Source organism: Eleginops maclovinus, chromosome 18 (genome assembly GCF_036324505.1).
Source record: "Eleginops maclovinus isolate JMC-PN-2008 ecotype Puerto Natales chromosome 18, JC_Emac_rtc_rv5, whole genome shotgun sequence".
NCBI classification, from domain to species: Eukaryota; Metazoa; Chordata; class Actinopteri; order Perciformes; family Eleginopidae; genus Eleginops; species Eleginops maclovinus.
The window spans coordinates 15,290,393-15,313,442 of NC_086366.1; the positions used below are offsets into that span (position 1 = coordinate 15,290,393).

At 43.7% G+C, this 23,050-nt stretch overlaps 1 protein-coding gene across 3 annotated transcripts; it reads left to right on the forward strand.

The window, feature by feature from the left end:
- Positions 1–71: 71 nt before the first annotated feature.
- LOC134880481 (mediator of RNA polymerase II transcription subunit 13-like) lies at positions 72–22,255 on the forward strand. Of its 3 annotated transcripts, XM_063907428.1 has the most exons (30): positions 72–901; positions 1,711–1,945; positions 3,022–3,190; positions 5,548–5,693; positions 5,808–6,005; positions 6,191–6,385; positions 6,496–6,652; positions 6,745–6,852; positions 6,940–7,656; positions 7,744–7,957; positions 8,572–8,599; positions 8,687–8,808; positions 8,971–9,061; positions 9,136–9,332; positions 9,420–9,619; positions 10,004–10,893; positions 11,005–11,172; positions 11,281–11,504; positions 11,625–11,820; positions 11,919–12,288; positions 16,182–16,398; positions 17,666–17,857; positions 17,994–18,217; positions 18,340–18,482; positions 18,648–18,806; positions 18,904–19,086; positions 19,202–19,347; positions 19,919–20,083; positions 21,133–21,233; positions 21,340–22,255. In XM_063907428.1, the coding sequence occupies exons 1-30, from the start codon at positions 836–838 to the stop codon at positions 21,470–21,472; spliced, it is 6,354 nt and encodes a 2,117-aa protein (XP_063763498.1). In that variant the 5' UTR covers positions 72–835; the 3' UTR covers positions 21,473–22,255. The 3 variants fall into 3 exon arrangements, with proteins under 3 accessions (XP_063763498.1, XP_063763496.1, XP_063763497.1); XM_063907426.1 differs by having other exon boundaries at positions 8,572–8,808; XM_063907427.1 differs by having other exon boundaries at positions 8,572–8,808; positions 11,008–11,172.
- Positions 22,256–23,050: the final 795 nt, after the last annotated feature.

Sequence of the window (23,050 nt, forward strand, 5' to 3'; positions counted from 1 at the left end):
CGCCCCCATTACCACAAATTGGCCAATAGGAGTTGAGAGGCAGAGTTGTCCTCCTGGCCGCCATTAAAGAATTCAATCCATGAACTGAAATAATGGAAATCTGCAGGACCCATGGATCAGGCAGAGAAAAGTAGCCGATGAGTAGTCTCGCCAATTTAGCATTCCGTTTGTTTTAAGAGTAGTTTTACTATGACGGAGCCCTGTGATGGTTTTAGCGAAAAGGAGGGCGGTGTAGCTAATTGTTTTATTTAGCTAGCAAGCTAGCGTTGGAGCTCTGGTATGTTAGCTTTTGTGCTAGCAGGCTAGGAGAGATCAGGGGGAGGGGAGAGTTCCTTTGCTTTGAAATTGTTTCAGATCAGCTAGCTAGCGTTAGCATTAGCACACCGGGGACTAAGCTTTTGGGGTGAAGTTTTTTAGTTTTCGAGCTCGTATTTTTTATTGCGCATCTAACTTTTCTGGTATTTGATTTATCATTTGACTGTTCTGGTCATGTTTACGTTGACTATTCAGTAAGGTAATGTAGCAGCAAAATTGCGGCTAACCAGATCAGACAATACATTTCATATAGGATTGATGAACCGAATAGCTAGAAGCTTACAGTTGACGGTGGGTGCCTGTCTAACGTTAGCTTAGCTACCGGGCTAGTTGTGGCTAGCGCCGGTTAGAAGTTGTCTGGTTGACTAGCGGCAGCTAGCTGTAGCTAGCAAGTTGGTCAGCGCTTAAACGGTACAATTACAACTGAACACCGCTTCCCCAGTGAGTTATCTACATCGGCTATTGCCCCAGATGCTGATTGAGACAATGGACTTTTACGTTACAACCACGCAGTGAAAGGATGAGTTCGTGCTTTGTACCAAACGGGGCCAGTTTGGAGGACTGCCACTCCAATCTCTTCTGCCTGGTAAGACTCTGCTCTATGCGCTAGCTAGCGTTAGCTATGATACTGAGAGGCCAGAAAGCCATTTTGGCTAATCAGGCAACAAGCTTTGTAACGTCAGTTGCAGACTGGCTTTAAGGCATCGGGCCTGCAATTTACACATCGTGATCTAGATAACTTTCATAATAGAGACAGCACATACTGCAGAGCAAGTATATTAAAGACTTTCCCCCTGAAAATGGCCTAGTTGCATGTTTACACTGCATTGGTTCCAGAAATACCCAACTAGCATTAACGTTATGATGGTAACAGGTCAAGCCTACTGGCGAATTATTATAACCTTTCAAAACATTTTATATTTCATTAATTACAGAGAATGTTATATTAAACAATATGCATATGGGAAGTTAAATCACCTAGTTACTGGTAATGAATAAGACAAACTAATCAGATATTAGACTGACTTGCAGTTGTGCGTCACTTGTTGTTAATAACTGCTGAGTAAATTACCTCATGACAGTTGTGTTTAAGGCATGATAGTGGTGTCAGATGTACAAAGTATTACAAAACTTTCCAAGTTTTCAGCAAGTCTCAGTTTTCAACTTTCTTTTCATTCAAAGTGATTTTCTGAATGACAGCAGTCTTTAGCTTCTTATTACTGTGTGTTTATAGGAAGAAACACTGTATGTGTGTAGGGGAAGAGACACACACACACACACACACACACACACACACACACAGTCATAGTCATAAAGCCAACAACAGATGATTGGCTTCATGCTGTGCAGCTATGTTGTGCTTCATTCTGACAATATTTTTTCTCTTTTCTCTAGGCTGATTTGACTGGAATAAAATGGCGGCGTTTTGTATGGCAAGGACCCACCTCTTCGCCCATCCTTTTCCCTGTGACCGAGGAAGACCCTATCTTGTGTAGTTTCAGCCGATGCCTGTCAGCAGATGTGCTGAGTGTGTGGAGAAGGCACCACACCCCGGGTCGCAGAGAGCTCTGGCTTTTCTGGTGGGGGGATGACCCCAGTTTTGCCGAGCTTATCCATAATGAGCTCTCAAGTAAGTAAATGCAACACTTCCATGTCTTTCAGAATTGGTTACACTATAATGTATTTAGTTCCTCAGTGTAAATAGCAACAATATCGACACATCTGCCCCAAATGATGTGTGTTCTCAAAGAATCCAAGCAGTTTAAGTGCTCTAGAATTGGCCTCACTGTGTTTTTAAAAACAAGAAAAAATCCAGAGTGTAGTGGTTGACATTATTACCAGATACAGTCTAGAGCTGCAGGCTAAATTTGTCCGCATCAAAAACTCTGTTGATGTTTAAACATGTTAAGTGTTTGACGATGCTAACAATTCTAAACTACAGCAATTAATTGAATGCCGTTTTAAAGATGAAAGGTCTGATGATAAGTTGTCAGACATATCTTTGAGTGTCTCCTAAGCCTTGTGGAATCTATTGGCTCTCAGCCACAGATGTACAGTATCATGTAAACAAGGTTTGTTCATCAGTCACCTGACTCAGTCTTGATTTTGGACCAAGGGTTCTTTCCATCTTTTTTTGATAATATATCTGAAACAATTCCCTTTAAGGTCTGCTACACTGACCAGGTTTTCTGTCTCCTGTCTCAAGGAGGGTCAAGTGCTAGTTGAAAACAACACAGAGACAATAGAGAGAAACCTTTCTCTGAAAGACATTCCGAAGGTTTAATTTCGAGTTATATGGCTTTTGATAAAGCATAAGTGCTTACAACAGGATTCAAACACATATCCATGAGGCTTTTTCATTTTTGAACTTTACAATGATGCTATTTATAAACAAATTGGTCATTCTTTCAATTAACATAAGTCATTACTGTTAACACCTTAGTGGCTAACTAATTCTGTTTTGGATCATGTGATTGTATAATTACCAATAAGTTTAATGTTAAAATAAAATACTCGTATGCGAAAACACTTCAGGTAATATTGCAGTCAGTTGTTTCTAAATACATAATAAAGTCCCCTTATGCATGTCAACCCATTTATTTGATCGCAGTGTACAGTTACCATGAGACAGTTTTGTTTATCAGGAAGAAGTGATCTATATTTTTCTTTAAAGTAACTGATTTTATTGTATCTGCAATGTTTCAGGTGAAGAGGATGGTGAGTGGGAGAGTGGCCTGTCCTACGAGTGTAGAACGCTTCTTTTCAAAGCCATCCACAACCTGTTGGAGCGTTGTCTCATGAACCGTGGCTTTGTTCGCATCGGCAAATGGTTTGTCAAGCCATACCAAAAGGAGGAGAAGACCATTAATAAAAGGTATGTCCTGTTTCCAAATAGCAGTCAACAAAGTTATACAACATGCCAGAAATTGTCTAATTAAAGCAGACACTTAACCGATTGTCAGGTAGCAAGTTATAGCTGGGGTGCGTTTTGTCTGAATTTCTACCTCTACCGGTTGTTTTGGTTCAACATCAGGTCGCAGCTGGACTCTTATCGGTTGCTGTAGTTTTTCTAGTTTTAACAGAAATACTGTCCTCACTCACTGATTGACTTTAATTCTTATGGGTTTTTACTTTTGTCATTGTAAATACTGCTATTAATGAATCTCAACACTTCATACAGATGTTTCACAAAATCTTTTTCCTCTAAAAAGAAGGGGATGTTTTGCCCAAATAGCTGGGAATATTTTAATATGAGCATGTTGACATTGTTTAGTCAAAAAAGTCATAATACCTATTCAGAAGTTGGAAAAGTGCCACTTACCCTTAGCAATGGTGTTGTCCACCTAAATCATAAACGTCTATCTTACATGTCAAGGTAGTTTGTTTATAACACACAAGCAGCAAAATTGCTTGAGATAGATATGGCAGCAGAGCAGGCTGTCATGATTTGTGCTTGTGCTTTGATATCGGAGTACTGGTTTGAGATTTGCAACATGTGGGGGTTGTGCTTATAAAGAGGCGGACTAACTGTGCAGCATGATACATTTGTTGGGAAAAGGGTTTGAAGTATGCATGCAAAACACTATGCTTGTTCAAGAAATATTAAAGACAGACGCCTATGAATGTTGTGCTAATGTGTGCTGCAGCGCAATGTGGAAAGCCCCATTTGAGGAGATGTCTTGCTATGCTTCCAAAACAGATCCTGCCCTATGACAGCCTTTAATTGTCAAAATCCCCTTTTGGGAATCAACTTTGATGTGGTTTTTGGAGCTGCATTGTTCCAAGTAACTATCTTTTTATAATTACATAGCACTTTAAGGTAATGAGAAATCATCTTACTATAAGAAAGATAGCTTGAACAAATATACACAAGGCTTTTTTAAGTACTGTAACCACGTCACTAAACTGACTGCTTATCTGCTGCTCTGATTTAGCTTCTCTCTGTTTTTATACTCTGAGGTCAGTTGTAACTCATGTGGATTTAAGCATTTGCAAGTACATTCGTGTCACTGATAGCCTGCAATACACCGCACATTTAGATTCCTGGAATTCTACAAATGTGGTTGTATATGACAGGATTATCACCATTTTATAATTACATTATCAGCGTGGCACATCATCCACCTAGTTTCTCATCAAAGTAATAGTCACCCAGCTGGCATGTGGCTTAATTCCTATTACAGTTTATACTTCGCTAAGGTAACAGCGTAACCCAGAATGTTTAATGTCCACACCTTCACTTTCCCCGCTGCACAGTAAAGCATGTCTGTGTTGTTGTTGAAACACATGCCTGAGGTGAACCAGCAGCAGCACATAAGTAGCTGGTTCAGAGAAGGGTTCCCTGAGTGGAGTTCCCTGACAAGCTAATTTGAGCCTCTGCTTTTTGGCTGTGTTGATCCAAGCTGACTCGTGTTTGATGCAAAGCCCTTTGGCTCAGTTCCCTCTGGCAGCTTTTTATCTACTGTATGAGTTTTAGTGGCTAAGGAGTTGTTGGTATAGTATAGGGAGCAATTTCTTGGCTCACTGTTGTTTAACTTGTTTTTCTACAAAATGATTTCTACACGTGTGCGCTGAGACGGCAGCGCAGCACCTCTAACAGAAGAGTCTGGCAGCCTCGCTGTCGCCTGCCCTCTCTGGCTGGTGAACAGGGCAGTCTTTGGAAAATGCTGAATGTGCATAGTGGTTTTACAGCAACCATGTCAACAACTATTTTAGTGTGTTTAGCCGCCTGGCCCACCAGTGGTAGTTAGAAAATAAATGTTAATATTGTTTTTACATCTCAGGACTATAATAATCTACCATGATTATTTTTGACTTGTATTTTTGCATGTGCATTGCAAGAAGGTTTGATTTTAACATTAGCTGGGTTAAAACAGAGTGTGCCATGTACACAATGTTATTAGCAGGCCTGTATGTTCCCCACCTAATATCTGTAGAAGCAACCGTTTTCCCCTGTAAGCATGATTTGAAGTCAATAATGCAAGGAACTGTACATTTCACCTCATCCAAACCATTTTAATTCATTTTCCCCCCTTGCGTTATTCCTTCCCAATGATTGGAAAGTACATTGATAACCTCAACAGCCTGCAGGGCTTTATATTAGCATCTGTGTGCTAACTGCAATGTGAAGTTTTAGTCCTGTATTTATTTTTCCTACCTAATTATGTTGTTATGCTTAGGGATGAATATCTAATTACAAAAACCCCTTTTTATCTTTGACCCACCCTGCAGCGAGCACCTGTCTTGTGCATTCACATTCTTCGTGCACGGCGACAGCAACGTGTGCACGAGTGTGGAGATCGCTCAACATCAGCCTCTTCAGCGGCTGAACGAAGAGCATCTCAGCCTCGCACAGCAGAGCTCCAACCCTTTGCAAGGTAGAAAATCACCAGCTATGCACAACGTTAAAAAATGTAAATGTTTTTTTAAAATATATTTTCGTTTGACTATCAGTTACCTTACATAAGTATTGTGTCTCCTCTGCCCTGCAGTCATCCTTAGCCCATATGGCTTGAATGGGACCCTCACCGGTCAGGCTTTTAAGATGTCGGACCACCCCACTCAGAAGCTCATAGAGGAGTGGAGGCAGTTCTATCCCATCAGCCCAAATCCCAAGGACGTCCAGGAAGAGAAGATGGAGGATACAGACTGGGAGGATGACTCCCTGGCGGCTGTGGAGGTCCTCGTCGGTAAGACATGAATAATGATAAACAGTCTTGGTGGTTGTTGTGCTGAGCTTTATGTCTACAGTTGCAGAATAAGTCCAATAACCGGCTTTCAAATCAATTGCAATGTTGCAACAAATGTAAACAAATCATTTCCACATGTGGTCAGACATTTTTTTAAGTATATGGTTGTGTTTCTTTGGTTGCAGCGGGAGTAAGGATGGTGTACCCTTCCTGCCTGGTGCTTCTCCCCATGTCAGACCTTCCTGCTGTGGTCCTGCAGGGCTCCGTGAACACATCAGGAAGCCTGTGTGGTGCTCAGCAGGGCCATGCTGCTCACAGAGATCCTGCCATGTCCTCTGTCACTCTGACTCCTCCAACATCACCAGAGGAGGCTCAGACTGGTAAGACTTAAGGCTATATGGACCAGAACCAAACTCCTTCATTGGTCTTTTTGTTCTGAGAGCTTCCGCATAATAACAGTATTGTTTTCCCATTTTTCTTCCCTCCATAGATTACCAGCCTGTGCAGAAGTGGCTCAAGTTGTCCTCTGCGTCGGATGGCTACAGCTCTAACAACACTCTTCATGGGGGTAAAATCCCTCGCAGGCTGGCCAGCCAGATGGTGGAGTCTGTGTGGAAGGAATATAACATAAACCGTACAGGGAACAAGTATGTTTGTTGCCATTGCTTCCTCAAAATTTGACAAACTATTGCTTACATGGTGACTGATTTTTAAATATCAGTCTGCCCTTTTTCAATAGGAGGAAGTTTACTACATTAACCAATGGGACCTGTGAAGAGGAGTCGGACAAAACTGGTCTTTGGGATTTTGTTGAGTGTACTCACAGGCCTCATTGCAATTGCTTAAGGTATCTTGAATTGAATAAATCCCTAAATGACTTATTTTAATAATCAATAGCAATGATCTCATAAGCATCGTCTTTCTCTTCATCCAGACATAAGAATCAAAAACAGCGATCCAGCAGCACCTCAGGACACCCACCTTCATCAGGCCAGCCTGCCCAGCCGGCCCTCAAGCACAAGCTGGGCGAGAAGCTGGAGAAGGGGGAGAAGCAGCAGAAGAGGCCGCAGACGCCTTTTCACCACCGCAACTCTGTGAGCGAGGAGCAGTCCCTGGAGCCACAGAACCAGAGGCTTTGTATGAGACCACAGGAGGACGGCTCGTATCCAAGTCTGCACCACGTGGACACAGTGTCCTCCAAAGCCCCTACGCTGCACACACACGGCCCCCCTTCCGACCTCAACGGATCCCCTCCTCCCCCTCCCCTCAGCCCGCACCCCTGCGATCACGTAGAAGGTGACATGACTCCAGGCGCCATAAAGAACTCGTCCACGCCCATTCATCAAACATTCTACCCGCCATCGGTGGAGCCCTGTCAGCTGCCTCAGAAGGGCTCCTCGGAGGACCCTCGGCTGGAGAACATCCCTATGCCTCTGTCCTTCTCCCAAGCTTACAATGAAACATTGGAACCCACTGTCTTTGTGGGTTCAGCCATTAATCCAAACGAAGACTCCACCCACAACCCCTGGAAGTATTTCAACCTGCCCAGGAAGAAGGCATCAAGCTTCGTGACGCCGCTGTTACCTGTGGATAAAATACGAGATGATTCTGGGGGAGGTGGAGGAACAGAAAATATAGTCTCCGTCACAGAGTAAGTGCTGAAATACTCTGAAGCTGTTCATTTAAACCACATGCCTGTATCTGTCTGAGCAACTCTGCACCATTTCTTCCCCCTCAGGTTGATGTCGGGTTCCATGCATCCCCTGAAGGTGTCCCAGGAGCTGGTCAGGACCTACGCCCAGCGGAGAAACAGCCATCTTACCTCCGCAACAGGTGACGGAGAAAACTGTGACGAGCCGGACCCTTACGCCTTTGTAGAGGGAGACGAGGAGTTCAGCTTTACAGAGAAGAAGGACAAGTCTGGCACAGAAAGGGACGGCAAGAAACACAAGGTGGGTTCATAAACAGGCTGGATGAATCGGTTGCCTTGCATGCTTTGTGTCCTGCTTTGGTTTTCCCCGTAATTACGGCCTGGTACCTTTTTAGTGTGTGTCAGTGTTTTTAAGTTTGTTGAACCTTCATACTTCGTGTCACTGACCCCAATGTGTTTGTATCACTGAGTATCAACAATAACCAGGTTCAAAAAGTTGCCATCAAACGCCTGTCAGACTGCTAGGGTTGTTTATCACACAATTACTGGTTTCTTAAACTTAAAATGTTTCTTAAACTGTTCTTATTAAGGCGTTTGGTTTCAGAAAGCTCTTAATCTTTCAGAAGCATTTGACTTATTTTGGTAAACAAAAAAGGAAATTGTTAAAGGTGTTTAAAAAGCCCCATCATTTTTATTTAGGTACTTGTTCACAAGTGTTAAAGGACTATCTCCGCTCTGCCAGTATTCCTTTATGTTTATATAGATACTGAGTATATCTGGCAGTGAACTGTGTGTTATGTAATGATCCTGTATTCAAATAACAATGGTCGTGGTTTACCTGATTATCTACTGTAAAATATGTCATAGTCTTCCTACAATATTTCAAAAACTGATGTTTTTATTTCTTCAATCCAGGTGGAGGAAGGAAATGGATCCGCTGACGGTGAGAATCCCCTTTCTTTGTTCGTTTTATTAAATGTAATGTTTGGAGTCTGGTTATTCAAGGTCTCCAATTTTGTTTGCGTTGCAGATGGTCAGGGTGCATCGGGCAGTAAACCTACCACCTCCACAAGCCTTATCCACGAGAACGACTTGGCCGTGTCCTACAGCGACCTGGATAAAATCTTCAATTCAGATGAAGATGAGCTAGCGGTAAGGGCAGCACTCTGTTGCGCAACATTTTTGTTGAAAATCTTACTCTTCAGTTTTCTGATTTGATTGATAACTTCTGTTGATTTGGCACTTTGAAGCCTGTTGAAAGATTGGATATGAAATGTATTTAATATATACTTTGTTTTTTCCCTGTCTGCGCAGCCTGGCTCCAAAAGAGCTGGAGTTGGTTCAGAGGACAAGTTTGGCTGTAAAGACAAGACAGGAGCCACGTTGGATCCTCTATCTTGCATAAGTAAGGAGACTTTGTTTCTGTTAGTCATTGTGCAATGTAACCATAGAAGAAGTAATAACGTCTTATTTCCCCAGGTTCAGCAGACCTGCACCAGATGTTTCCCACCCCACCCTCCCTGGAGCAGCAGGGTTACTCTCCCATGAACTCTGGGAGCAAGGACAGCCTGGAAGGAGGGGCGGGTCTCACCATGTTGGATGGCAGCCAGCTCAACAATCACTTCAAGATGGAGGTGGAGGAGGGATATTGCAGCCCAAAGCCATCGGAAATAAAGGTGTGACATGAAGCACACCTGCCAAGGATGAACTTCGCAGAACATCTACATCAGTGAATCTCACCACTTTTGCTTTTTTCCTTTTAGGACTTCTCCTTTGTATACAAGCCAGAGACGTGTCAGTTGTTGATCGGCTGTTCCATGTACGCACCATTGAAGGTGCTACCAAGCCAGTGTCTGTTGCCTATCAAACTGCCAGAAGACTGTGTGTACACGCCCAGTTGGACCATGGGCAAAATGGAATTGATACCCCCAGTGACGAATGTCAATCTCCTCACCAAAGACAGGTCAGTGCTGTTTTCAGGAAAGTGAGGGAGGGGCCTGCTTGGGATGAGCCCCGTTACCCAATTTGTATCAGGCACCACTTTATAGTTTATTGCAAATGTTTTCTTTAAAAAACTACTTTTGAGTTTATTGTTGACCTTCAAAAAAGAAGTGATGACTTGAGTTTGTCAACAAAAAAAAATTAGTTTGGGCAACAATTTGAATAGCCAGATGTTATAATTATTATAAATGAAATTAATTTAAATATATATTTTCTTGTAAAAATGAAATGTTTTATTAACTGTTGTGTTTCTAGACCATTACACATCAAACTGATTAATAAAATAGTTTAGGTATATGTTTGAACCACAAAACTAACTTTAGTTTTCTGCTTGTGTCTGTACCAGTAACGTCCCCAGTGTGGAGCCGGACTACAGCCAGACCTACACCCCTCAGACCCACACGCCCTTCATGTCCAGCAGTGCCCCTCCAAGCAACAGCGGCCCCGGAATCCTTCCCTCCCCAGCCACGCCGCGCTTCTCTGTGCCTACGCCCCGCACACCCCGCACTCCACGCACTCCCCGTGGCCCAGCGAGTGTCCAGGGCTCTCTTAAGTATGACAACTCTGACCTTTACTCCCCCGCCTCCACTGCCTCCACCTGTCGACCTCTCAGCTCTGTTGAGCCGGCCACCGTACCTTCCATCCCCGAGGCTCACAGTCTCTACGTCACCCTCATTCTCTCCGAGTCAGTCATGAACCTCTTTAAGGACTGCAACTTTGACAGTTGCTGCGTGTGTGTCTGCAACATGAACATCAGAGGAGCAGATGTAGGGGTGTACCTCAAGGACAACGGCGAGGCCCAGTACCCCTGCACTTGCGGCTTCAGCGCTGTCACCAATCGACGCTTTGGCCAGTCGGCCGGGCTTTTTCTGGAGGACGAATTGGACGTGGTGGTACGCGGCTCAGACGCCAGTCGGGACACTGAGCGGTGTTTCGAAGAGCTGCGAGCTTCCACAGCTCACAAAGCTGGCAGCCTGACAGAGAAACCTCCGGATGAACTAATCCTGCTGCTGCAGGACCAGTGCACTAACCCTTTTGCCCCAATGGCAGGGGTAGAATACACCAAGCAGAGCTCAGCACCCAGTTCGTTTCTGAGGGTGGAAGAGAGAGACTGTTATAATGACTGCTACATGGCACTGGAGCACGGCAGGCAGTTCATGGACAATATGTCAGGAGGAAAAGTAGATGAAGCACTAGTGAAGAGCACGTGTCTTCATCAGTGGCCAAAATGCAAATGTATGTATTTCTTTTATCCATTTCTTCTAATTGTCCTCTGGTTTTTTATTCCCAACCACAAACATGATAGAGCTAAATCATTTTTTGAATTTGTTTTTTTTCTTCTTTCAGCAGCAGACATGAGCAAGCTATTCTCTCAGGACGTCCTGCGGGTGTTGTTGTCCCTGCAGCCTGTGCTGCAGGACACCATTCAGAAGAAGAGGAGTGTGCGCTCCTGGGGCGTTCAGGGACCGCTCACTTGGCAACAGTTCCACAAGATGGCTGGGAGGGGATCATATGGTATGTGGAAAGTGTTTTCACCTCAACAATCTAATCTCTTAACACAATTTGAGATCTGTTTTGGAATATTGTGTTTGTTGAAAGAACATTGTCTTCTTTTTGCTACAGGTACAGATGAGTCTCCCGAGCCTCTGCCCATCCCCACATTTTTGGTCGGCTATGAGTATGACTTTGTGGTGCTGTCTCCCTTTGGCTTGCCATACTGGGAGAAGCTTCTTCTGGATCCTTTTGGTTCCCAGAGAGATGTGGGATATGTTGTCATCTGCCCAGAAAATGAGGCTCTGCTCCGCGGAGCCAAGACCTTCTTCAAAGATCTGAGTGCTATGTATGAGGTACGCACCTGACAGGATAAAACCCATCCTTCTTGTACGGACATGCCCACAAAAACAGTTACATGTTTTTGTGAAGTGATTCATGCGGTTAAATGGTGCTCATTCCCTTTTTGTCGACAGGCATGCCAGCTTGGGCAACACAGGCCCATCTGTAAGAGTCATCCAGAGGGCGTATTGAAGGTTGGCGCCACAGAAGGAAGGAGCATGACGGAGCAGCCCCTTAGTGACTGGTTCCTTAAGATGGCTGCCAGAGACGGAAACAATGAAGCCTTTAATAGGCTAAAGCTCTTTGCTGAAGTGTGCCGCTATGATCTAGGTAACTTCTTTAATCATTCATCTTAAATCCTTGAAAAGGTAGCATGGTTTGCAGAAAAGACAACTAATAATGTTGTTTACCTTTATGATTCCTTTCAGCTCCGTACCTGTCAGAGCAGTCTTTGGATAGCTCCCTATTGTCTCAGCGCAGCCCTGTTGTGGCGTCTTCCTTGTCCCAGACCTCCAGCTCTTCCAGCACCACCTCAGGACCCCAGAGCACCAACACTACCAGCTCCAGCAACAGCTCTGCCCAGGTCAACAGCACCCCTCCCTCTTCCTCCTCAGTTCCCCAGACAATCGGGGGGATGTCCTCAGCCAAGCCAAGCTCTTACACACCGTTTGGGACGGCAGGCCTGCAGGGCAGCTCCTCTCAGAACGGACCGCAGTCAAACCCACAGGGAACTGGGGGGCTGGCAGAAAATGGACCCTCAGCCAACCAGCCTCCAGTGCCCGTCGAGGCGCCAGAGAGGTACGTTACCACAATGACAGCCAATTTAGCTGCTAGACAAAGAGATGCATTTTTGTTGTTACCAATGGGGTTTTTTTTGGAAGTTATTGTTGGCTGCTACGAAGCTGCTTCCTGTTGGCAGTAGCTGGAAGGAGGTTTAAAGTTTGGTGTATTGTGTTACTGCATAACTACAAAGGTCTGAGAGGGGTTTGAGGGGTGCTGGTGATTTGGTTTGCACGCCTGATGTTTCTTGTGAGATTCTTAATTGCTGTTGTGAGGAAGTTGTACCCTGATGCAATGTTGCTATTATTATTATTATTATTATTATTATTATTATTATATCATTTCTTGAAATGGCTTATCTGGGTTTTTGATGTAAGATGTAACAGACATTGTAGTATGCTGTACACTGTGGTATATTCCAGTTTGAGAGAGGGTGTGCGTTTCATCCAGTGTGGTGTATATAAATACAGGATCTCATGTTATAGACCAATCATTTCACATCGGTGTCGGTGACACCTGGCAGTGCTTTGAATCAGTCAGCAGACGCAGGATGCATTTGATGATCTCAAAACTAAGGTCATCATTTTCAAAACTAAGGACATTTTGGAAAATGTGTATTATAATGCAGCATTCTGGCTCATCCTTATTGTTTCAAAGTGTTTCAAGTGTTTTAATAGTTAAATCAAACACCAAATTGGCCTTTAAAGCTTTTGAATCTTTTAGATATTATTCTAAACTATCCATTTTTAATTTGGTTTTTGCCCCTTCCTTGCTTTTATTAACAACTTCTGGTTGAATACATTTCTAAAATGACTGTATTTTTTATTTGGTTTCCTTTAACTGGCTACTCAAAAGCTTGGGAACTGCCTCAGGTGTTCTTTCTGCAGAGCACTTCTGTACTGAATACAACATGGACTATGTATTACAGTATCATTGGAAGACAATGTGACCTACATTTTAGCTTATTTAAATACACTTACCGGCCACTTTTATTAGGTACAGTTTGCTAGTACTGGGTTGGAGTCCCTTTTGACTTCAGTCACTTGATTTTTCGTGAAATAGACTCAACATGCTGCTGGAAACATTCCTCAGAGATCTTGGTCCATATTGACATGATAGCATCACGCAGTTGCTGCAGAATGGTCGGCTGCACATCCATGATGCAAATCTCTTGTCCCACCACATCCAAAAGCACCCTATAGGATTTAGATCTGGTGACTGGAGGTCATTTGAGCACAGTGAACTCATCGTCATGGTCAAGAAACCAGTGGGAGATGATTTGAGCTTTGTGACATCATGGCGCGTTATCCTGTTGAAAGTAGCCATCAGAAGATGGGTAGACTGGTCATAAAAGGATGAACATGGTCAGCAACAATACTCAGGTGGCTGTGGAGTTTAAAACAATGCTCAATTGGTACTAAGTACTAACCAAAGTATGCAAAAAGAACATCCCCCACATTATAGCACCTGCCTGAACCGCTGATCAAAGGCAGAGTAGGTCCATGCTCTCATTTATTTACGCCAGATTCTGACCCTTCCCTCTGCATGTCGCAGCAGAAATCGAGACACATCATACCAGGCAACATGTACAGTGGGGCAAAAAAGTATTTAGTCAGCCACCAATTGTGCAAGTTCTCCCATTTAAAAAGATGAGAGAGGCCTGTAATTTTCATCATAGGTACACTTCAACTATGAGAGACAGAATGAGGGAAAAAAATCCAGGAAATCACATTGTAGGATTTTTAATGAATGAATTGGTAAATTCCTCGGTAAAATAAGTATTTGGTCACCTACAAACAAGCAAGATTTCTGGCTCTCACAGACCTGTAACTTCTTCTTTAAGAGGCTCCTCTGTCCTCCACTCGTTACCTGTATTAATGGCACCTTTTTGAACTCGCTATCAGTATAAAAGACACCTGTCCACAACCTCAAACAGTCATACTCCAAACTCCACTATGGCCAAGACCAAAGAGCTGTCAAAGGAGACCAGAGACAAAATTGTAGACCTGCACCAGGCTGGGAAAACTGAATCTGCAATAGGTAAGCAGCTTGGGGTGAAGAAATCAACTGTGGGAGCAATTATTAGAAAATGGAAGACATACAAGACCACTGCTAATCTCCCTCGATCTGGGGCTCCACGCAAGATCTCACCCCGTGGGGTCAAAATGATCACAAGAACGGTGAGCAAAAATCCCAGGACCACACAGGGGGGACCTAGTGAATGACCTGCAGAGAGCTGGGACCAAAGTAACAGAGGCTACCATCAGTAACACACTACGCCGCCAGGACTTAAATCCTGCAGTTCCAGACGTGTCCCCCTGCTTAAGCCAGTACATGTCCAGGCCCGTCTGAAGTTTGCTAGAGGGCATTTAGATGATCCAGAAGAGGATTGGGAGAATGTCATATGGTCAGAAGAATCCAAAATAGAACTTTTTGGTAAAAACTCAACTCGTCGTGTTTGGAGGAGAAAGAATGCAGAGTTGCATCCAAAGAACACCATACCTACTGTGAAGCATGGGGGTGGAAACATCAAGCTTTGGGGCTGTTTTTCTGCAAAGGGACCAGGACGACTGATCCGTGTAAAGGAAAGAATGAATGGGGCCATGTATCGTGAGATTTTGAGTGAAAACCTCCTTCCATCAGCAAGGGCACTGAAGATGAAGCGTGGCTGGGTCTTTCAGCATGACAATGATCCCAAACACACCGCCAGGGCAACGAAGGAGTGGCTTCGTAAGAAGCATTTCAAGGTCCTGGAGTGGCCTAGCCAGTCTCCAGATCTCAACCCCATAGAAAATCTTTGGAGGGAGTTAAAAGTCCTTGTTGCCCAGCGACAGCCCCAAAACATCACTGCTTTAGAGGAGATCTGCATGGAGGAATTGGCCCAAATACCAGCAACAGTGTGTGGAAACCTTGTGAAGACTTACAGAAAACGTTTGACCTCTGTCATTGCCAACAAAGGGTATATAACAAAGTATTGAGATGAACTTTTGTTATTGACCAAATACTTATTTTCTACAATCATTTGAAAATAAATTCTTTAAAAATCCTACAATGTGATTTCCTGGATTGTTTCCCTCATTCTGTCTCTCATAGTTGAGGTATACCTATGATAAAAATTACAGGCATCTCTCATCTTTTTAAATGGGAGAACTTGCACAATTGGTGGCTGACTAAATACTTTTTTGCCCCACTGTATCTTTTATTGTCCAATTTAGGTGAGCCCGTGCGAATTGTAGCCTCAGTTTCCTGTTCTCACCTGACAGGAGTGGCACCCGCTGTGGTCTTCTGCTGCTGTAGCCCATCTGCTTCAAGGTTCCACCTGTTGTGCGCTCAGATATGATCTTCGGCATACCTGACCTATGGCAGCAAAAGGGCATTTTGGCCCAGAGAACTGCCGCTCACCTGATATTTTTGTCTTTTTCTAAATATTCTCTGTAAACCCAGATGGCAGTAGACCAGCTGTTTCTGAAATACTCAGACCAGCCCGTCTTGCACCAACAACCAAGCCCAGTCAGTCACTTAAATCACCTTCTCCTCCCTCCTGATGCTCTGTTTGAACTTCACCAGGTCGTACTGATCATGTCTACAAGTCTAAATGCATTGAGTTGCTGCTGTGATTGGCTGATTTAGATATTTGCGTTCACGAGCAGCTGAGCAGGTGTTCTAATAAAGTGGCCAGTGAGTGTGCATTTCATCATGCAACAGTTTTAGTTTTATTTGTCGACACACTGCTACTCCTCCTTTTTCCTGTTGATTTTCTATTGTTGTGAAAATATCTGTTTCTTCTGGACTGCTTCCTAGTTCTTTATGCTGTTGGATCTTTAGGGTTTATTATATTATATAAGTCACTTTAGATAAAAGCGCCAGCTAAATGAAATGTCATGTAATTGATTTTGTGTCTTTATCAACAGCACAATGGAGAGGGACAAAGTGGGCAAGCCAACAGACGGAGAGTCCCACGCTGTGTCTTACCCGCCTGCCATAGTGGTGTATATCGTCGACCCCTTCAGCTACGAAGACGCCGACCAAGACGTCCACTCCAGCGCCTACACGCTAGGACTGCTGCGCTGCTACATGGAGATGCTCCAGTTCCTGCCCGCTCGCATCAGGAACGCTGTCTCCGTACAGGTACAGACCAACATTAGAGTCCTAGTGTTATAATAAAAAGGGGTTTTTTTTATAGATGGGAAGTCTACACTACACCACTAGTCTACTACACTGACATTAAAGATCACACAGTTACAGCAGTCTGCTCATGTGCTCTGATCGATCCTTAGTTTTAAATAATATTCTCCCCTTTGACAGATTAGTCACAACAGAGGAGGCTACGGGCAGGCACAGAGGGAGTAGAGGAGGAAAGGGGACTCATTAGCAGACACTAATTGAGGCGCTAACTGCCACACCTGCGATGTAGTGACACAACAGTGCATAGACTGCCAGAGTGTGAATGTGCTAATGTTTAGGCATTAGTCTAAAGTAAAGCAGTGGTAATTAAGATCAAGAGCAGGCTTAATGTCCTTCTACTTTCAATTTGGCGCTGTAATTCACTTTTTTAAATATTAAGTAAGAGAATAAAAATACAGCAAATATTGTACTTAATTTGACCATAATTGGCAAGAGATGCAGAAAACGCATAAAATACTATTTCATCACAACATTTACTTCATTGCACTCCCCTTGCTTTTTCTACTAATTGGTAATAATCCAGTAAGCACATTCTAACATTCCCAGTATGGTGGTACATGAACTCTGCTGCTATTAGTTATGTTCTTTATGTAAAGGATGATTAAGTCCTTAATGAAATATGACACAACTTGTTACCGCTTGGATGAACCCAAACAGAGCTGGAATCAAGACACTGTCGTTTAAGCATTTAATTTGTTTACTTAAATAAACAAATTAAATGTAAGTTATACGTAAATAATCATTTACTTTAAAAGACTAATTAGTACTCTCTTTGTGGTGAGTATTGCTTCTCGATATCACAGAGGGATTTGCTAAACTGGGTAAACTAGTTGATTGCGTGTAATCTCCATTAACTACAAAATGTTTAGCTTTCAATATCATTTTATTTGCAAAGAAAAACAGCGAGTGCACGGCCACACGGTCAAAAAACTGTTGCTCTTCCCAGTCCCAATCACCCACATCTGTGCCGGTGAGGTCACCGAAATACCCTGCGCCCCATTGCGCCATCCAGTGCTCACAAACAACAACAGAAACATACAAATGGGCACAACACTCTTTAACAGGCTGTTAAGGACTGAAATGTATTTGTTCATATTCAAAGTTTCTATTGAGGCCCTAAAAAGGGGGGGGGGGGGGAGTAAGCAGAGGCAAACCCATTGAGGTTTCTCTTCAGAAAGACTAAAGTATAACTTACTTTTCTCTCTGTCAGATCGTTCCCTGCCAGTATCTGCTGCAGCCGGTGCGCAGCGGGGAGCGTCACCTCTACAGCCAGCACCTGAAGTCGCTGGCCTTCTCTGTGTTCACTCAGTGTCGGCGGCCGTTGCCCAACTCGACCAACTTCAAGGCTCTGACGGGCTTTGGCCCCGGCCTTGCCATCGACATGGCACTAAAGAATCCAGAGGTAAGCACCCTTCTGGCTATCAACTGGAACCTGTGTGGCTCCTGGTAAAAGAAGTTCATCTGGAACTGTTTCTGTCTTTTGTTAAAGTGTCCTCTGTTTTTCATATTTTAAACTAACCCCTGTTTCTCCTGTGCAGAGGCCCGAATGTCTGCGTCTGTACACGCCGCCGTTCATTTTGGCTCCTATAAAAGACAAGCAGACGGAGCTCGGGGAGACGTTTGGCGAGGCTTCCCAAAAGTACAACGTCCTGTTTGTCGGCTACTGCCTTTCCCACGACCAGCGCTGGCTGCTGGCCTCCTGCACCGACCAGCATGGAGAACTGCTGGAGACCTGCATTATTAGTATCGATGTTCCCAACAGGTATGTGCAGTCCCAAACAGAAACATGCATTCATTTGACATTTGTCCCACAGTTCATTGCTGTCTTAATTACCGTAAGATTGTGTTTGTATTCAACCCAAATATGCGTTTGGTCTGTTTCAGGGCGCGCAGGAAAAAGGGCTCAGTCAGGCGGGTGGGTTTGCAGAAGCTGTGGGAGTGGTGTCTCGGCCTGGTGCAGGTGACATCGCTGCCATGGAGGGTGGTCATTGGACGGCTTGGTAGAATGGGCCATGGGGAGCTGAGAGGTATACACACACACACACACACACACACACACACACACACACACACACACACACACACACACACACACACACACACACACACACACACAACCCTGCAGTGTTTGCAGTATCTTTTTTGACTCCCATGAACTGTCACTAATGAGCTCCTGTTTCCTCCTGATCTAGACTGGAGTATTCTGCTGAGCAGGAGGAACCTGCAGTCTCTCAGTAAACGCCTCAAGGAGACATGCAGGTTGTGTGGCATCTCTGCTGCTGACACTCCCAGCATCCTTAGCGCCTGTCTAGTTGCAATGGAGCCCCAGGGATCCTTTGTCATCATGCCAGGTAAAAGGAAATAGTAACATGGTGGTGTAGAGTTTTTTAAGGCGGTTGAGTTTTAAAGGTTTGTCTCTGATTCTGATGGCCTGTCTTGTGTCTGCAGATTCTGTGTCGACAGGTTCAGTATTTGGTCGAAGCACGACGCTCAACATGCAGACATCGCAGCTGAACACCCCTCAGGACACATCCTGCACCCACATCCTGGTGTTCCCCACCTCAGCCATGGTGCAGGTCAACACTAACACGGCAGAGCCCATCGACATCAACTTTAACCCTATAAACCCCGGTACGTTCTGCAGCTGACAGAAAAGTGCCACTTCCTCATCTTCTTGTTCCTGGTCCAGAGTTATTGAACCATGAGTGTGACAGACCCTGACCCTCCACATGTTTCCTCTCCGCAGATGGATCTGACGGCATGGGCCTCTTCGACCTGTTTGACAACGACATGGTGGATCCGGACCTCATCAACATCTTGCCGAACTCCCCCACAACCTCCCCTGTTCACTCCCCCGGCTCCCACTACCACCAGGGGGGAGATGGAACAAAGGTATGTCAATAGTATATAATCCAATTATAATACAGAAGTCAATTTAAAGTCTAATATTGAGAATTACCTGCAAGATGAAGAGACTCTGTGTTCACACGGTTGACCCTGAAACATGTGGGGTTTTTTAGTTTACCCTTAAATTGGAGTACAATTTACAATTTCACGTCCTTATTTCAGATGAAGCAACCTAAACATTTTTATGTGAGCCAGTGAGCTTCAGGTGGAGCAGAATGTTGCCTATAGATGAAGCTGAAGCTTGAAAGAGATAGGAAATGACTTGTGTAGTTAATGGTACGCTTAAATGTGTGCTTCTGTTTGAAAAATGACATATCTGCTCCCAGATAACGGAGAACTAAAAACTTTTCCTGCCTTGAGCTCATTATATCTTAACCTCACACCGACCCGCAGTTTCAGGAGCTGGTAGCCAGTCCATTAATACATGGTGCCATTAAGATTTTATTAATAACAGTAAATGGAGGCAGTAGCTGGAAAGAAACAATTGCAATCCAAAACTCGTGCTGTATAAAACAGGTCTTGCTCTGTCCACTCATTCCAAAATGTTTAATCGCAGGGCCAGGGCGCTGACCGGATGGAGTCCCATGAGGAGGCTTTGAACATCCTGCAGCAGCCCATGGCGCTGGGCTACTTCGTCTCCACAGCCAAAACTGGACCACTGCCTGACTGGTTCTGGTCTGCCTGCCCTCAAGCCCAGAACCAGTGCCCACTCTTCCTCAAGGTACATTTACACTGCACTTTCCACTCATTTATATTCAAGCAGGGCTACAACTAATGGGAAATGTATGGGACGAATGGTTCTTGAGATATGTGAAGCATGTAACCATACTCCTAGAGACAGTCTGATTCCTAGAGTTAGATGAAATGTCAGTTCCTAGTTCACTTTACTTGAGACAAATGTGCCATCTTATAAAGTCCTAAACAAAAGATGTTTCTCTTAACAAGAATTGTTTGTATTTTGGCCCAACCGGGGCTATGAAATGCTTCATTACATCATTTAAGTTAGAAAAGCCTGTTCTCTGTCGCTATAATGAACTATCTATCAGTTGGATTCCAGAAAGGCTGTGTGTAAGATCAATATAAAGATGTGATTGTAACTTTAAGGACCAAACTGAGAACCAGCCTCTCAGTTATGTTACCCCCTTGTTATGTCAGTAGGGGGCGGTAATGAGCTGGATTTGCTGCAGACTGGATACAGTCGGTATGGCTCATAAAGCTACTTCAAAGAAACGATCAACGCACTGCCATCAATCAGTGCCTTTTACAATTGTCGTTATCATATAACTCAAATCCCAATCCACAAAGGGCAAGCTTTATGCACTATAGTAGCACAATTGAGAGAAAAGAGACAAGGACTGAGCCCTGCTGAACCTGCACTAGTGTAAGGGCTTCATAGTGTCCACTAACGTGGTGTGTTACCTTATACGTACATTATGTTCCTCTTCTGTATATTGTGTTTAGAGCATGGACCTATCTTCTCATATCTTCCAGTATCTCAGTGGCAGTGCAGATTCTTTATGGGAATGGTTTGTAGAAAGAGCTGTAAGGGGCGAACACGGGTGATAATGAATGGACTTGTGATTGGAGATAAATTCTGAAGTGTTTATTTCATAATTGATACCAAAATTCAGTAGACTAACCAGGAGCATAAGACTGTCTGACATTATGTCTTTTCTACTAAATACAAAAAAGATGTAAAGGCCGGATTGTACACTTCCTGATGTGGGGGCGCCTTCTCTAATCTGCTTCTGTATATTTCATTTTTCCCAGGCCTCTCTGCACCTGCACGTGTCTTCTGTCCAATCAGACGAGCTCCTGCACAGTAAACACTCCCACCCCCTCGACTCGAACCACACTTCTGATGTGCTCAGGTAAGCTGCTCCATTCAGAACGTACAGCTTGATAACAGCCTGTTAAAATTAAAGGGATTATGTGACACATGTACTAACAAAGCCGTTTCTGCCTTCCACATTACAGATTTGTTCTCGAGCAGTACAACGCCCTCTCCTGGCTGACGTGCGACCCTGCGACCCAGGACCGACGCTCCTGTCTGCCCGTTCACTTTGTGGTGCTCACACAGATGTACAACTTTATCATGAACATGCTCTGAACTCTAACGGGATCAAAGTGCTGAGATTTGATTGGATTTCCTGCTTTGAATGATCCCGGACACTCAATGGACCTTACACTCCATCAGGGCGAGTGTGGAGGAAGCATCCCTCCTCCTCCTCCCCCAGTGTTTCTCACACAACACTGACTGTCTACAAGTTTCCAATCAATCAATCAGATGCCAAGAATCCATTTTAGCATTTTGGAAGATCAAGGGACGTTTCATAAACGAGAATAAATTGTCTTTTTAATGACTGTAGATTGCAATCTATGAAATTTTATCTTAATGAAATGCCTGCATATATTATTTATTGTAAGTTTTTAAATGTGGATTTTTTAATGCTTAATATCTTTTATATATTACAAATCCTAGAGGGTGTGTACATCTCACTGTAAAGGAATTGGTTTAAAAAGTGTAATTTTCTCAATTACAACACGGAAAAACCTGTTCAAGTGAATTTGCTGTAGATTGCTTTTAGAATATTATTTTTTCAAAGGGTACAAACCTTTTTATTGCCATGCTGTAAAAATGAAGTAAAAGCTGGCCTGGGCATTTGTGTCCCACCCAATGAGTGGATGAGACTTACCTCTCTGTCCGCTTTGGCTCCAGAGTCTCTCGCACAGTAACTCAATGAGCTCTGAAGAGGAATTAAAAGGTACATTGTCAGATTATATATTTTATATAACAGATTTAGGTAATTGTGTGTGTATATGTGTACATATAATTGTGTGCCGCTACTGATGGTGCAGCTTCTGTTTTAGGAATAAAGTGCGTCTACCTTAACCTTCTTCTTCTCGTTTACTTGCATGTTGGTCAGATTCTGGGAGATACACAATTCACGAGTTCTCTAGTTGATAGTAATGCACTCAAGTTCTACCTAGTAACCTAAGCAAGACACTTTGACTTAGATTGACTATACTGTTGAGGTCGGCGGGCCTGAAATAATCTCTGACTATTAATCACACCTACTAACTGACCTAAGCGTGAGTGTGGCAGTGGTGCAGTCTTGCCTTTAAAGCAGGAGAGGACAGCGTGGAGTCCTTTTAAGTTGTCCCAGTCCAAATGCATGGGATGGTTTTGTTTAAAGAAATGGTCCAGATTTTCACAGGGTTTTTACCTTCTCTTTTTATACTTTGACAATTATAACATTATTTCCCACCAGCGTAGATCTCTAGGATATAATCGATCATTCACCGGTTTACATTTTCTTTGTTAAAAACCTCCAGCAGATATTCAGAGGATGTCCTCTGGTGACCTCTTCAGTTGGTAATGAAATCATCTGTGTTTTTCAGTTGCAACACGACATTATTTGAGAGTATTTACCTTAGGGTGAGATTCCCAAGTACAAAAGAAAACCCCTTTGGGATTTTACCTCTCAGTTGCTGATTTTATATCCTATCAAGAGAAGCAAGTACACACCCACATACACGTGTATCATCCAGGGAAGGGGGAGTGAACATGTCTTGCCTCAGATTTTAGTCAAAACGAAACTGAAGTTTTCAGTCATTTCCCCTCCAGTCGAGGCCTGTTGCTTACAGCTGCCGTACAGCTTGTCTTCCCTCTGCTAAACAGTGACAC

Bases quoted from the DNA above. Each gene is read 5' to 3' on its own strand.
- LOC134880481 (XM_063907426.1), top strand. From the start codon at position 836: ATGAGTTCGTGCTTTGTACCAAACGGGGCCAGTTTGGAGGACTGCCAC. The intron at 902-1,710 runs GTAAGACTCTGC...TCTTTTCTCTAG, and splicing joins ACTCCAATCTCTTCTGCCTG to GCTGATTTGACTGGAATAAA. The intron at 6,386-6,495 runs GTAAGACTTAAG...TTCCCTCCATAG, and splicing joins ACCAGAGGAGGCTCAGACTG to ATTACCAGCCTGTGCAGAAG.